At 40.3% G+C, this 16,256-nt stretch overlaps 2 protein-coding genes and 2 pseudogenes across 3 annotated transcripts; 3 read left to right on the top strand and 1 right to left on the bottom strand.

Annotated features, from left to right (window-relative positions):
* The first annotated feature begins 1,967 nt into the window (after positions 1-1,967).
* On the top strand, positions 1,968-3,101 carry LOC121799177. Its single transcript, XM_042198519.1, has 2 exons — positions 1,968-2,479; positions 2,750-3,101. Exons 1-2 carry the CDS (start codon positions 2,012-2,014, stop codon positions 2,834-2,836), a joined length of 555 nt encoding a protein of 184 aa, XP_042054453.1. The 5' UTR covers positions 1,968-2,011; the 3' UTR covers positions 2,837-3,101.
* Positions 3,102-3,119: 18 nt separating this feature from the next.
* Positions 3,120-4,385, bottom strand: LOC121800352 (annotated as a pseudogene).
* Positions 4,386-6,107: 1,722 nt separating this feature from the next.
* LOC121798061 lies at positions 6,108-10,092 on the top strand (annotated as a pseudogene).
* A 3,179-nt stretch (positions 10,093-13,271) lies between these two features.
* On the top strand, positions 13,272-16,150 carry LOC121801454 (vesicle transport v-SNARE 12-like). Of its 2 annotated transcripts, none has more exons than XM_042200947.1 (6): positions 13,272-13,417; positions 13,578-13,681; positions 14,964-15,022; positions 15,110-15,298; positions 15,522-15,692; positions 15,801-16,150. In XM_042200947.1, exons 2-6 carry the CDS (start codon positions 13,585-13,587, stop codon positions 15,951-15,953), a joined length of 669 nt encoding a protein of 222 aa, XP_042056881.1. In that variant the 5' UTR covers positions 13,272-13,417; positions 13,578-13,584; the 3' UTR covers positions 15,954-16,150. The 2 variants fall into 2 exon arrangements, with proteins under 2 accessions (XP_042056881.1, XP_042056882.1); XM_042200948.1 differs by having other exon boundaries at positions 13,311-13,417; positions 13,575-13,681.
* Positions 16,151-16,256: the final 106 nt, after the last annotated feature.

The following is a 16,256-nucleotide window of genomic DNA, read 5'->3' as shown; positions in this document are numbered from 1 at the left end:
TGCACCCCTAAGCAGACGAGCAGCGCCAGGAGCAGGATCGCCATCGCAAGAGCCGTACTTGGACATCGCCATCGCAAGAGCAGAACCGAAAAAGTGTAGTCTTCGTGACTGTTGGAACAACTAGTTTTGATGCATTGGTTAGAGCTGTAGACAGTCAGGAGGTCAGGGAAGCTCTGTTTAGAAAGGGCTATACAGACCTTGTCATTCAAATGGGCCGGGGATCATACATCCCGTCAAAGGTATTGGCTAATAGACACCTGGTATTTTAATTGAGTTTCTTGCATCAAATTCGGTTTTGGGAGCAATGAAGCAATGCGTAGTAGCATGAATACACGAAAATGAGCTCTGGAATAATGTCTATATTATATCTGAGCTGTCCTTGCATTACTGTAAAATTATTACCTTATGCTCGGTTTGTGATTTGGGGTAGTGTTCTTATCCTATTTCTCTGCGGCAATACTCCTTTGAACCAGTTTGTCTATGATGCATTTATCTCACCTCTTGATACGAGTCTTCACTTAATTAGTTTAGATTTATTAAGATTTTGCATATCTTTACATATATTTGTTTCTTGTTCGATAAGTTAGGATTTAGTATTATAAATAGGGAAGAATGTAATCATTTGAAGGAATCAACGAAATACAATATTAATCTTTTGCCCAACGACGAGTTGAGAATTATCTTTGACTAAGATCTCGCGCTGCCCGACGGAGAGGAATTCCCGCGCACAGCCGGTTCTTGCTACCGCCGATCCTTCGTTAGGACGCCGGTAAAACGGGATACGACGTAGGGTCGTATCACCTCTACTGGTCCTATCTCCTATGCATTTGTGAGCTTATCTTTATATTTATAGTTTCGGAATTTAATGCCCATGCCCTTGTGGAATTTATGCTTTTGTTATCTGCCTCCTTTCTGCTTTCTAAAGCCAAAATAGAAACTTTAGTGGTGTGTCTAAAATCTAAAAGTTGGGTTTAACACCAATTGTTCACTTAGATTGTTAAGGCAGATTTCTTTGTAGTCCATCTTGTCTGATTATTCTAAACCAGGCACACTGTCATTTCTAATATCTTAATTTAATGACATCAAATTTCAGAGTAGTGGAGAAGATGGGTCCTTAACTGTTGTTGATTATTTTACATTTTCATCAAGCATAGCTGAGTATTTGAAGTCGGCATCTCTCGTAATCAGTCATGCAGGTAACCTTTGTCTTCATGAAGTATGTTTCATCAAATTGTATTCTTTATCCTCTGAATGATGAGAAGCTATTTCTGCCTCTTTCAATTTCAAGTTGTATTCTCAAACATTCTCATTATATGTGAAAAAGAATGATGAGAATTTCTGCCTCTTTTTCTCCGCATTTCTCTTCTTCTCGCACATAGATTACCATCTTACTAAATTAGTATACTTTGTTGAAAAAATTCTCCAATGTGTTCTGCACAGGACAAATAGTGGGCTATTGATGAATTAATCCATGTCTTAGTGTATCATCAAATGTGTGTTCTGGGATGCGTAGTTTGTGTAATATCATTCTTATTAATAGGTTTTTAGGTTTCGTAGATGAATGACTACCAATTGTAAACTCTACTGTTTTGAATACAGATGGTTATCTTTGAAAAAAACAATGATATCTGTATAATATATTCGTCATTTTATGCACCTTCATCATATCACAGTCTTGCTCCTACATAAAAAGACAATAACAAGTGTAAGATTATCGTTAGATATGTGCAAAAAGGATTGTCCCACATATCAACATCAACTGCCTTGACTTATTTTGTTCTCTTTTACTATATAAATAAGTAGCAGCCAAACCCAAAATTCTGAGAAGAGCATTCAAGATATTTCCAGCAAAATATCTGAAAACAAGATCTTTTTTTTGGCATGGGTATGTGTTACAATAATCATATCCTCATAATATAGATAATGCTGCATGAGATGAATATCTATAAATATATATATATACAAAAGTATACTTGTACTTTGATTGACATACTTGTTCAAATCAATAAACATGGAAAACAGGGATGTTTCAGACGAACTAGATGATTGGCAGCAACTCGATAAAGAAGGAAATTCCTCCGCTGTTAAAGACGACTTCTTCACCAGGTCATCAGTTTTTCCACCCGGAAATCATGAAGATTTGCCAATCACTAATCAAGGCGATGAGCGTCAGCAGCTGCAGCCACAGGAACCGATACATCTGCCACCACCACCAGCTGCTGGTGGTGATGGGGTTAGGAGGTGGATGAGACTGCATGTGGGAGCTCTGCAAACTGGTTTTTTCCACATTCTAGGTAGGTTGAGGAACTGTGCTACTTGTAGAGCTGGGCTGTGGTCTTTTGCATGTATGGCAGGTGGTGTTGTTGCCGTGATGCTGCTCTCGTTCTGGCGGCGGAGAGTTCAGATGTGGTGGCGGAGGCGGTTGCAGTTAGACAGCAGCAAGAAGAGTCTCATGGCTGTCATAGATGAAAAGGACAAGGTTTTGATTTATGGTTTTCTCATCATCCTACTGTTCTTTCCCTTTTTAAACTTCTCAAGTATTAGAACAAATTTGGTTGTTTATTTCCCTGGATCAGTAATAGTTGATAAAGGCTCAATGTAACCAATTTTGGAAAATCACTTTAATAGGGAATGTGAAATACATATAAAAGAAAAAACACAGTTGTTGAATATGTAATAGATGTACATTTTTTCTGTGTTGAGTTGGATCTCTTATAATTCATGCTAATCTTTGGCTGCAACTCTGCAGAAAATCAACCAACTACTTCTCCAGATTGCTCAAATGAATGAAATATTGCTAGCACGTCGGAGGGTTCCTGTTATTCGAGTGAAATAACAAAGTTAACACAGGGCAAGCAAAGGAGAGATGGTTCATAACAACACGTAGTCTGGTTCAGACTCGAATAATGAAAGCATGGCTGTTCAGCTTATACATAGAGCAAACTAGTAGATTTTGGGCTGTGTAAGTTGATCTTAGACCTTTTATTCAGTATGATACTTGACTATAGTTGTTGTATAGATAAAACATCAGACTATTGTGTAAAAAAAAGCTGATGAAATGTGATTCAGATTATATACAGTCTCAATATGTTTCAAAACAATAATATCAGAGGCCCTCCCTATATATACACTGTCTGAGACACATTAATTTTATCTGTATGCTCCAATGGCCTACTCGTCTCATTTCTGATCCTTTTCACATTAGGGCTTGAGAGCCCCCTATGCCTAAAACCATACTTCTCCAGCATCTGATCATCGGCAAAATTGAACGCCCTCTCCATGTTCCTCAAGCACGACTCAAACGTGTAATCCCCATAACCAGTGCAAACTTTGCAGCCAATAAAATGAGTAATGAAAGGCCATCTCTCGTCTCCTAAACCGGGGTGAATCTTGCGTTCATACTCCTCGTACCTGTCCACTAATCCCACCCAGTATCCATGGAGATAGTATGAATTCTCCAAAAACACCCTATCCATCCACTCATCCCTTCTTGAGATGAGCAGATATATCAGTGCAGACTGATCATCTGCCTCAAATGTTGGCCTTCCCTTCAAATTCTCTGTCAGAATCCTCCCCGCCTCGTCTCTGGCCCAACCCCTCGGCCCCATTCTTGCCCAGGCGTCGAGCAGGTCCAGCGACCACTGGCAGTTCCTAAGCAGGAACACCCCTGCATTCAGAGCAATCCAAGATTTCTCATCGAATAGCAGACTTTGATAGCCATGAACAACCATGTTGTAACCTTCATATCAGTAAAATGGGACCTCAAAAAACATATCAGTGAATAATGCATCACTATCCATCCACCAAATCCATTCCATTTCTGGATGTGAAAGCATCAGCTTCCTAATCAGAGGCAGCTTTACCCAAACACCAGACATCACCTCATCAAAAAAGGCCATGTTGTACACTATCTCAATGCTGTGGAGTCTGCAGTAATCAATCTTGTTCTTGATAGATTTGAGCTGGTAATGATCACCAATGGTACTGTCACAAGGAGTTGGCCTCGACCCCGTCACCAGCATGATCCTAGGATTCTTGGGATGCTGTTGGAGAAACATCTGCCTCTGACCATCCCAGTTGGTGATCTTGGGGCCTAATGTGTATATTTGGTTAGGTGTGATCAAGGTTGTGGAGTTACCATCTTCATCTTCCTCGTTGGATCGAATTTGGGCAATGAACCGATTAGCCTCTTCCACTTAGTTTGTGGTTGAGATATCTGGCAAGGAGGAATGCAATGAGCTGTCAATGGTGCTTCTGAAGATGAGAAGAATGACCACAACTGAGAGGATTGTGAGCTTGAAGTTTCTACTTCTTTGGCCGCCTTGGTGGCGGCGCCTACCACCACGTGTGGTGGTGGCTGAGGCGGAGACACCCTCAATAGCCATGCTGATCAAACCAAGCAAATGTGGAGTGTGTGAAGATGTAATGATATGATAAGTGGAAGAAAATGTGAATATGTGTGACATCTATCAAAATGATAAATTGTGAAGTTGAGAGACCAACTCTTTATTGATGTAGGCGTGCAAGGATGTGTGCTTCCATTCAATGAGATGAGTAGAAATAGGAAAGTAATCACATGCCTGCATGGGCGTAGCGCAGTTGGCAACGGAGGGGCAGATCTTGCTGCAAGGAAAGTAATCACATTTTTGCTCTAACTAACTCTCATCATTTATTAAATGCTTCATTATTATTCTTATGCTTTGTTTCCTTCTCATTTTTTTCCTAATTATTATTTTGGACATATTAGTAATAATTAATAGGAAATATTACACTTTAATGATCGATCTTTCCACCATTTCACAACTACGTATAGATTAATAAGAAATAAAGAGTAGATATACTCCAATAATCTATGACTTAAAGTGTAATTTTGCCTTATTAATAGTAGGAGTATAGTTTTCTAGAAGGCAAACGGCGTCGTTCGTTCCACAAACAACTTCTCTCTTTTCTTTCACCTTTTTTCTTTTCAAAATAAAATTCTCTCTCCTCTTTTTTTTTTCTCTAAATTTCGCCTTCTTTTTTAATTTTCTCACTGCTCCTCGCCAGTCAACAAGAAATCAATCCACCGGCGATTTTGATCCTCAAATATCGCCGCCGGAAACCTGGATTTCCACTGTCAAAGCCTCGGATCTACTCTGCACTAGTCTTCTCTGTCTTTCGTAGGTGAGTGTACGCGCAATTATTTCTTTGAGTTTACGAAACTGATCTTACATAGTACTGTTTAAAGGAATTAGGAGCTCCAGTTTAAGTATCACATTTCTGCAATACTTTTTTAGGGCGGACCATGATTTGACTGCTGAATTTCAACTTGTAAAATGTTTTCTGATTCTTAAACTTCGTGCTTCAATGTAATGGAGTTGGTAAATGTGGATCAGCAAGTATGAACTAATGCCTGCTGCATTGTTTTGAACAATTCTATCAAATGATCTAAATGGTCAATACTAGTTAATCAGCCTGTACCAAAATCTACTGGGAAATATAGATTATTCATTTTTAGAGTTCAAATGGAGGAAGTGTTTGCTTGTTTCTGGTCTATATTATTGTATATCCTGTATTACGATTTCTGGCAATTCTCTCTAGGATTAGTTGTGGTAGAGGATGTTGAAAAAATATCTCAGTTTGAGATATTGCTCAAGAAACAATTGAAGCTGTGATAAATGATAATGGAGCATTATGTATGAGCTTAGGTGTGTGTAGAACATTTACTTCTTATGCTGCACTGCATTTTCATCAAAAGTTGTTTCCCAGTTTGAAACTCATATGCTATAATATATACATGGAAAAGAAACATATATGCTGAAACCTTTGTTTATACTTTATAGTCTTATATTGTTTTCACAAATCTGTTAAATTTTGTATGTATAAAAGGATGGTATCATGGGCTGCGGAATGTCCTGATTTGATTCCAACCACATTTTATTCTGCTTGATCAGATTACTTGTTCAAAGGTGCAATTTTCTCTTAGCAATGGGACGTTTAAGGTTACAATCTAGCATCAATGCTATTGAAGAGGAACCCGAAGACTGTGAGGCTACCTCTGCTAATAAGGCTGCAATGGGATCTATGATTAATTCAGAGATAGGAGCAGTACTGGCAGTCATGAGAAGGAATGTGAGATGGGGAGGTCGTTATGCATCTGGTGAAGATCAGTTGGAGCACTCTCTCATTCAGTCTCTTAAAAACTTGAGAAGACAAGTATTTTCATGGCAACATGACTGGCAATCTGTCAATCCTTCCCTGTACTCCAGCCGTTTCTCGATGTAATTCGGTCGGATGAAACAGCGGCTCCAATTACTGGTGTTGCACTGTCATCTGTGTACAAGATTTTGACTCTTGATGTGCTGGATATGAATGCTGTCAATGTTGATGATGCTATGCATCTGGTAGTTGATGCAGTTACTAGCTGTAGATTTGAGGTAACTGATCCTGCATCTGAAGAGGTTGTATTAACCAAGATACTTCAAGTTCTATTGGCTTGCATGAAAAGTAAAGCATCAGTGATGTTGAGCAATCAGCATGTTTGTACCATTGTGAACACCTGTTTCCGAGTAGTACATCAAGCTGGTACCAAAGGAGAACTTTTACATCAAGCTAATGATTTTCTTCTCTCTATCTTTTGGATTGTAATAACACTGGAGAGGAACTTGGTGATTGATTTTTAATGATCACGCATGTGGCTAACATTTGGATAAGATAAAATAAGACTGATCATGTTGGAGTTAATAGGGACACTTCCACTTGATAAAACTTTAGTTGGATAGGCTGATTATGTTCACTCTTATTTGCAATTAGATTGCATATGTGTTGTATCTACTTGTGATGCTTGTAGCTCAATTAGCATTGTTGATAATTTGATATATGTAGGTCTTTGTGGCGATTGATCACTGATGCTGTCTTTGTTTCATTTTTCTTATTACATGTGGAACCTTACATGCTATCTATCGCCACAGGCTGCTGGACTTGATCCTGATTACAGTTTCAGCAGCAACGTAGAAAATGGCAGTGGAAATTCTGAGTATGATGGCCGACTCTCCACTGGAGTTTTGAGTTCTGCATCTGGCCTTATGAGCAGTGTGGTGGATGAAAGTAATGCCAGGGGTGACAATGGGAAGGATGTAGTTCCATTTGACTTGCATTTAATGACAAAACCATATGGTGTACCCTGCATGGTTGAGATTTTTCATTTTATCTGTTTGTTGCTTAATGTTGTTGAGCATACAGAGACAGGTCTCGGAGCAAATTCGATGTCATTTGATGAAGATGTGCCTCTATTCGCGTTAGGTTTGATTAACTCAGCAATTGAATTAAGCGGCCCTGCTATGCGACAGCATCCCAGATTGTTGAGTTTAATACAGGATGAACTGTTTCGTAACCTTATGCAGTTTGGGTTGTCAATGAGTCCCTTGATTCTTTCTATGGTCTGTAGCATTGTTCTTAATTTATATCAGTGCTTGCACACTGAGCTGAAACTTCAGCTTGAAGCTTTCTTTGCCTGTGTGATCTTGAGACTGGCACAACCTCAGTATGGAGCTTCGTACCAGCAGCAGGAGGTTGTTATGGAGGCACTAGTTGATTTCTGTAGGCAGAAAACCTTTATGGTAGAAATGTATGCAAATTTAGATTGCGATATAACGTGCGGAAACGTGTTTGAAGAACTTGCTAACTTATTGTCGAAGAGTGCGTTTCCAGTGAATTGCCCTCTGTCCAGTATGCACATTCTTGCTTTAGATGGTCTAATAGCAGTTATTCAAGGAATGGCTGAGAGGATTGGCAATGGATCAACTGGTTCTGAATTAAATCCTGTAAATCTTGAGGAGTATATATTCCCTTCTGGATGGTGAAATGCAACAATTATAGTGATCCTGATTATTGGGTCCCTTTTGTTCGCCGAAGGAAGTACATAAAAAGAAGATTGATGATTGGAGCTGATCACTTCAATCGAGATCCAAAGAAAGGGCTAGAATTTCTCCAAGGAACACATCTGTTGCCCGAAAAACTTGATTCCCAGAGTGTGGCTTGCTTTTTTCGCTATACAGCTTGACTAGATAAAAATCTCGTAGGAGATTTTCTTGGAAATCATGATGATTTTTGCGTTCAAGTTCTACATGAATTTGCAGGAACATATGATTTTCAAGACATGAACCTTGATACTGCATTAAGGCTATTTCTGGAGACTTTTCGGCTGCCTGGTGAATCTCAGAAGATACAAAGGGTGCTTGAGGCATTCTCTGGGCGATACTATGAACAATCACCTTTGATTTTAGCAAATAGGGATGCTGCTCTCTTGCTGTCTTATTCCCTCATCATGCTTAATACTGATCAGTATAACGTACAGGTGAAGAAAAAGATGACAGAAGAAGATTTCATAAAGAATAACCGGCACATCAATGGAGGCAATGACCTACCTCTCGAGTTTATAACTGAGCTCTATTACTCGATCTGCAAGAACGAGATTCGCACCACACCTGAACAAGGAGCAGGTTTTGCTGAAATGACTCCTAGCAGATGGATTGATTTGATGCACAAGTCCAAAAAAACATCTCCATACATAGTTGCAGATTCCAGAACCTACCTTGACCATGACATGTTTGCTATCATGTCTGGTCCAACAATTGCTGCTATCTCTGTGGTATTTGATCATGCAGAATATGAGGATGTTTACCAAACATGTATAGACGGATTCTTGGCTGTCGCAAAGATATCTGCGTGTCATCATCTCGAAGATGTTTTGGATGATCTTGTTGTGTGTCTGTGTAAGTTCACAACACTCTTAAACCACCCCTCATCTGTAGAGGAACCTGTTCTAGCCTTCGGTGATGATGCAAAAGCTAGAATGGCCACGGTTACAGTTTTCACTATTGCGAATAGATATGGAGATTTTGTCCGTACTGGTTGGAGAAATATTCTGGACTGCATCTTAAGATTGCACAAGCTAGGCCTTCTGCCTGCTCGTGTGGCCAGTGATGCAGCGGATGATTCAGAGATGTCATCTGATCCTGGACATGGGAAGCCTCTTACGAACTCACTTTCTTCTGCTCACATGCAAACGATTGGTACACCTAGGAGGTCCTCCGGCCTTATGGGGAGATTCAGTCAGCTTCTGTCTCTTGATACCGAAGAGCCAAGGTCTCAGCCTACTGAACAACAACTGGCTGCTCATCAACGCACGCTTCAGACAATCCAGAAGTGCCATATAGACAGCATCTTCACAGAGAGCAAGTTCCTGCAAGCTGATTCCTTATTGCAGCTTGCACGGGCACTTATATGGGCTGCTGGACGACCACAGAAGGGCAATGCATCGCCTGAGGATGAGGACACTGCGGTGTTCTGCCTGGAACTGTTGATTGCAATTACTTTGAATAACCGTGACAGAATTGGGCTTCTGTGGCCAGGTGTTTATGATCACATAGCAGGTATAGTTCAGTCAACGGTAGTGGCTTGTGCCTTAGTTGAGAAAGCAGTTTTTGGACTTCTTCGCATTTTCCAGAGACTGCTTCCATACAAGGAGAATCTGGCCGATGAACTTCTGAGATCACTACAACTGGTTCTCAAGCTTGATGCTCGAGTTGCTGACCAATACTGTGAGCAGATAACACAGGAATTATCACAACTGTCGAGCTTCTGCAAGCTGTGGCGTAATGTAATTGGCCGGATGGAGAAGTACATGAAGCTCAAGGTCAAAAGGGGTGAGAAGCTTGAGGAGCTAGTGCCAGAACTTCTCAAGAACACCCTGATTGCCATGAAGACGAAAGGGGTTCTTGTTCCCACTAGTACTCTAGGGGGAGACGATGTGTGGGAACAGACATGGTTTTAGGTCAATAAGTTGTTTCCCTCTCTCCAGTCGGAGGTGTTCCTAAATCAAGATTCAGAACCGTTGCAATCTAACGAAGGTGATACCACTGCAGGAGAGACGGATTATGCTTAAAACAAATGCCAACGCAGGTAGAGATGATACGCATATAGTATATTACAACCTTGTGTCAATTTTTGGGAGTGAATTGACTTAGTGGTAGTAGCCGAGCCGGCGGGTTAATTTTGCAAATTTTCTGGTATGTATCTCTTACAACGCAGAATTTACCTTGGTTTTGGTCTTCTCCAAGTAGGAAGGCTATTTACATTATTAGGGCATTAGCAATGGGGCGCCCTAAGGCGCGCCCTATGGCGCGCCCTATGGCGCGCCACGTCAGCAGTTTTATCCTCCTACCTCCCCACCTGCAGTGGGGCGCCCTAAGGCGCGCCCTATGGCGCGCCACATCATCATTTTATTTATTTGTTTAATTGATTTAAATGTTTTCAACTAACAATTAATAACGAGTAAATAAAAAGGTCGAAATAACAAACGGGGACACATTAATAAAAAAAGAAGTTACACCGTTCAACTTACAAAAAAAAAAACTAAGTCGGTGCAATTCCCAACTTCCGACGCAGTTCATCTATCAATGCCCGGAGGTATTCGGCTTCGTCGGGGTCGGTACACTTCTTGAGGGCCTTGTGCGTCTCCAACAACGTCCTCGCCATCGACGCTGTCGCCAACGACGAATACACTTCGGCTGCCTGGGGCGGGAGCATTTCCGGGAGCGGAGGTGGGGTTGCAGCGGTCGAGGATGAGGTCGCGGCCGCCTTCCCTTTGGCCTTCGCAGCCTTGACGCCGGGAGGACGTCGGGAGGACATCGGTGTGCCGGAACCGCTGTCGTCCACGTACAACCGGTTGAGGTCAACCGGTTGATTGCCGCTGCCGCTGCTCGTGTAACCACCAACTTCGGTGGTCTTCATCCTCTTTGGCGCACTAGTGTGCAGAATTCCACCTTGGAATTTCTGCTTGTCCCTCAAAAGCGTCCAGATGGCCTCGTGCTTGAACTCGCCGAACATCGACCGGTACGACAATATCGCTTTAGCACGCACGTCTTCCCAGCTCTCGCCGCTCCCCTGTGCCCGCGCGCACTTCTCGAACTCCGCCGCGTACAAGTTCACTTGCTTCTTCACTTGATCCCAGTGCTTGCGGAGTTGCTCACGCTTGCGCTTGTACGCGTTCGGCGGCTTGGCCGCATTGTAGAGGTCGGCGATGCGCTCCCAGTACGCGAACTGCCTCTGGTTGTTCGCGAATATCGGATCTTCCGATATATCTACCCAACACCGGGCCAAAATGAGAGTTTCCTCGTCGGTGTAGTTTGTACGACCGGGGGCGTACTCATCGCAATCACCGGGAGGCGGCAACTTCTGCGCCCGCTGCCGGTTCCGCTTCTTTTTGGCTGGGGCGGAAGCGGTCGCGGCGGGGTCGGGATCGGCCGCTGCGGCGTCACGTCGGGAGGGGGCGACTGGTCGGGTTGGAGACGGCTCCATGTCCGACAACCCATACGAGTCCGTACTGAAATCGGGATCGTATTGGGCGTTGGTGTCGAACGAACGATATTGGCCGGGTTCTGTACCCGGCCAACGCGCATCTCCACTAAACATAGGACTATTTGGACTTGAAGCCATTTCGTAGTAATTATGTAAATGTAAGTTTCGAAAGTGAAATTGTGAAATGAAATGTAAAACGAATGAACTCTATTTATAAAACAACCAAACCGCGTGCCATCGTCCGCGACCTATCGTCCGTGTACGCCACAATGGGGAGGACGATGGCGCGCCCGATGCCTATCGTCCGCAGCCATCGTCCGTGTACGCCACAATGGGGCGGACGATGGCGCGGACGATAGGCATCGGGCGCGCCATCCTCCGCGCCCTTAGTATCGGCCGCGACGATCGTCCGCGACCTATCGTCCGTATCCGCAATGGGCGCGGACGATCGATGGCGCGGACGATGCGCGCCATCGGGCGTGCCATCGTCCGCCCATTGCGGATGGCCTTACGCTTACTTGTGCTCTCATTATGCACCGGAAGCTCAGTGTCTTATATTCGGAGTCTCTGTCTTCTAGTAGACTGCTTATATTGTACATAATCTGAAATTCTAACAATACTATCATTTGATTATTGTTCAGTTCTTAGTCATTGTCACGTTAATCGATTGCATTTGCATATTACTTTTTTGTGATTTCCTAACTCCCTCCCCTCTGTTCTGTCTTAATTTAGTTGTATTTCTTTTTAAAACATTCCAACATAATATCATCATTTTTATTATCGGCAAAATGTAATATATTTTGTCTATTACGTATATTTCTTTCTCTTATTGTATTATCTGCAATTAATCTTCGTGCTGAAAATAAATGCAATTGTTAACAAGAAACGGAGGGAGGGAGTATTATGTTAGTATAAAACTGTTTACACTGTTGCAAAACTTTGGAGCTATAAAAATTGGAGTATAAATTACTTCTTCCGTCCCACAAAATTTGTCTCATTTCACCTTTTACCATTTTTTATGTTGGACCTCATATTCCACTAGCTTATTCCTACTCACATTTTATTATAAAACTAATATATAAAAGTATGACTCACATTCCACTAACTTTTTTAACCCACTTTTCATTACATTTCTTAAAACTCGTGCCCGGTCAAAGTAAGACAATCTTTATGGAACAGAGGGAGTATAAATTAATAAATGGCAAATAATTAAAAAATACACTGTTCAATTCAAGTTTTTACCACCATTTTTAAATATGGTGAAAAAAATATACCAACTTTTGGCGTGAAGTCAATTTCTCACGAAATCGAATTTCTTCATTTCTGAATTTAATATGGTATGCCAAAATATCCAAAATGATGACGTTTTGATCTGAGGTAGTATATCAGAATGTTTAATCAAACAAAATGAATGACATTATTTCATCAAAAAGTTGCATTAAAATTTCACTTAATAAATCATTAAAATGATATTGTTTTAATCTATTGACTTATCATTTTACCATTATTTGGCATGTCATCTCCACGTTATTTGAATTTGTCACTAGACTTGCAACATACATTTTAATCTTGTTATAATACTTGATCGTGAAAAAAATGACTTTATAATAAAAGTTCATGTATTTTTCGCTATAAAAGTTGGAAATTGACTACACATTAATATTTTTCTATATATATGTATAAGTTGGCGGTAAAGAGATGAATTGAGTTCAATTTCGACTATTAGCCATCAATAAATTACTCTATCTATCCTAAAAAAAATTAGACTAATTTTATTATTTTTTATTATCCTTTAAAATCAGATCAATTCTAAATATAAATTTTTTTAACTAATTACAGATCACTAATAATGTGGACTACACAATACTAATATTTCTCAAATGGTACATTAAAACACGTTTCATTTACAAGTTTGTCCGGTGAATATGATGATAAATGGGAGCAAATTGAGATTTCTCAAAGTTGTGTGCGTCAATATAGAACTTTCCTTCTAACCCAATTAAACCATTGAACTCTGTCTCTGACGTTTGATCTGAGTCAACTCGCCGAATTCATCTTCACAAACTAGCACAAATAGGTACTCATACAGTTTCATGTGTATACATGAGCATTTCGATCGGGTTATTTTCCAATCTATTTTATTTGTAGACAAAACGAATCTTAAGCGCCTGAGTTGTCTTTGTTAACTTCCCTTTGCTAATTCTGTGGGTTGCGATCTTATGCTTTCAATTTAGCAGTGGTAAAATGAGCCAGGTGTATGAAGGATATGAAAGGCAGTACTGCGAGCTCTCTGCAAACTTGTCGCGAAAATGCAATTCTGCCGCTGCTCTTCTAGATGGAGGTATAGTTTATAACCCAAATTGGATTTTAGGGAATCAATTGGTGGATAATTTCTTGATCTGATTCCATACAGTTCTGTACGTGGCCTTTATTTTAGATATTCTTTTTGTAGTGTTCAGGGCTATCATATTTAGCTTTTCTATTCATGTTTGGTTTTGTGATGTTTGTGAAATTGCGGTTTAGTTGGTTTGTATAAATCACTGGGTCTTCCTCTAATCAGAAAGTAGTTTAAGGTAGAAATTGTTCCCATATTGCGGGTATCTTTCGATTAACTGGCCTGATCTATTAATGTTGCGGGTGCTGTTATGTAGGTGAGAAGACAAAGAAAACCGTGTCTCCGAGTTTAGTTCTCTATTTGTGTTTAGGGATTTAGCTTTTCTGTGTCTATTCTGTTGGGAAAGGAAATTAGCTAAATTGGTTACTAGGTGTATGATTTTATGAGGATAAAAATAGGAAGCCCTGGTCCTGGAACAGTAGCCTTTTATCTCGTCTAATAATTTAAAACAATTAATGGTGAGCTTCTCTCTGGTTTGGTGGCTTTTCTTTCTTATCCATGCATCTTTCATGCCGTTCTCTGACAGAAATGTTTTCATTGTACTCTTACTAGTTCTCAGTGAAGTATTCAATCTGACTTTAGAGAAAATTATGGATTAGTTTGAGATCTCATTCTCTGGAATGTGTTCGGTCAATTGCATCTGAAATGTTTTCATGGTACTCTTTGTAGTTCTCAGTGAAGCATTCAATCTGAGATTAGAGACAATTATAGTTTGAGATCTCATTCTCTGAAATGTGTTCGGTCAATTGCACCTGATTCTTAGAGATGCCCTTCCTTTGCATAAATTGAAAGCACATTACATATCTGAAAATTTTGTATCTCATCTGTTATTAAAGTTTGCAAAAAAAATGGCCCTTTTAGTGAATCCTGTTCTTTTTGTAATTTATCTAGATGTGATTAGTAGAGAAGTAGAACTCTCTTAGGATTGCATCATCCACTGTGCTTGTTTATCTTTAACATCTCTAATATAGTAGTAATTCCTTAGAATCTAAGATAAAGAAAGTTTTTCTTTCTTTCAGCAGCTTTGTTTGAGTTGCACCACAAAATACTCATGGTGGCATGCCAAACCATCAATATTGGCTGCCAAATATTAGTTTGTTTTTCCAATATATATACTGGGAAATGCAGTCTCAACATATGAGTCAACTCATTTCTCATTCAGCATATAACATTATTAATTAGTAAATGTTTTGCAGTGAACTGATTATTGTGTTATGATGGTCTGCAGAGAAAAAGAAACAGGAAATTTCTGAATTACAAGCAGGACTTGAGGATGCTGATGTTTTGGTAACCTCATGTTTCATTCATTACTTGCTCAAGATTTTGCTGATCTAAAATCTTCAGTGAATGCTTTTAATATGGTCTATTTACCAGATTCGGAAGATGGATCTTGAGGCAAGAAGTTTGCAGCCAAGTGCGAAAGCTACTTTACTTGCTAAGCTTAGGGAATATAAATCTGATTTGAATAAGTTGAAAAGAGAAGTGAAGAAATTGACTATGCCTAATTCAAATCAGCCTGGAAAAGATGAGTTGTTAGAGCCTGGAATGGCTGGAATGCACGAGGTATGCCCACATTATGTTCGCCTGCTCATATTTTCATCCCAATTTATCTACATTTCTTCTTGACTGTATGGAATATCAGAAGATAGTGGTATATTTGTGTTTAAAATTTGTTGTACTCATCGATATTTTGTTTCTGGCACCAACACTTCATATCCAAGTCATCCTGTCTGGATGTTATGCATGCCATTTGTCCTATCGATTTCATTAAATGACTATCAAACAGGCTTCTGCAAATCAAAGGGGTAGGTTGGCACTGTCTACTGAGAGGCTGGACCAGTCGACAGACCGATTAAGGGAGACTCGGAGGACTGCACTGGAAACAGAAGATATCGGGGTATCTATCCTTGAAGATTTGCAACTGCAACGTGAGACACTCTTACATTCGCACAACAAGGCATGTCACCCTCCTTTTGTTACTCTGTACATCAAAGCTGATCTAATGCTTTGCCAATCATCTCTGGGGCAAAAACTTAGTTATCGCTGACTTGGTCGGTATTTGCAGCTTTACGAGGTCGACAGCGCGATTGACAGAAGTAAAAAGGTATTGACATCCATGTCAAGAAGGCTGAGCAGGAATAAGTGGATCGTTGGCTCTATAATTTTTGCACTTATACTGGCAATCCTCATTGTCCTGTATTTTAAGATTTTTCATTGAGTGGCTCAACTTGAGTTGCCCTCCAACCCCCTGTATCTCGTCATGTTATTACTCATGTATTGCTTGAACCAAATTGTAGAGCATAATCGATTGATAACCATGTTACTGTATTCTAGTTAACTACTATCTCATACATAGTGCGATGAACTTCATGTATATGTTACAATTACTCTTCAACCAAGTCTATGTGCTCATAATTAAGTGCTAGTATTACTTCTTCTGCCAAAGTCAACTCTTCTAATATTTCCCAATTAAGTTTTATTTCTTCTTTTGGCAAAAGTGAACTCTTTTTAATTTTTGCCT

The sequence above is a fragment of the Salvia splendens genome, chromosome 4 (assembly GCF_004379255.2).
Source record: "Salvia splendens isolate huo1 chromosome 4, SspV2, whole genome shotgun sequence".
Lineage (NCBI taxonomy): Eukaryota > Viridiplantae > Streptophyta > Magnoliopsida > Lamiales > Lamiaceae > Salvia > Salvia splendens.
The sequence above is the reverse complement of the archived record's forward strand: the minus strand, read 5'-3'. Positions and strand labels throughout refer to the sequence as shown.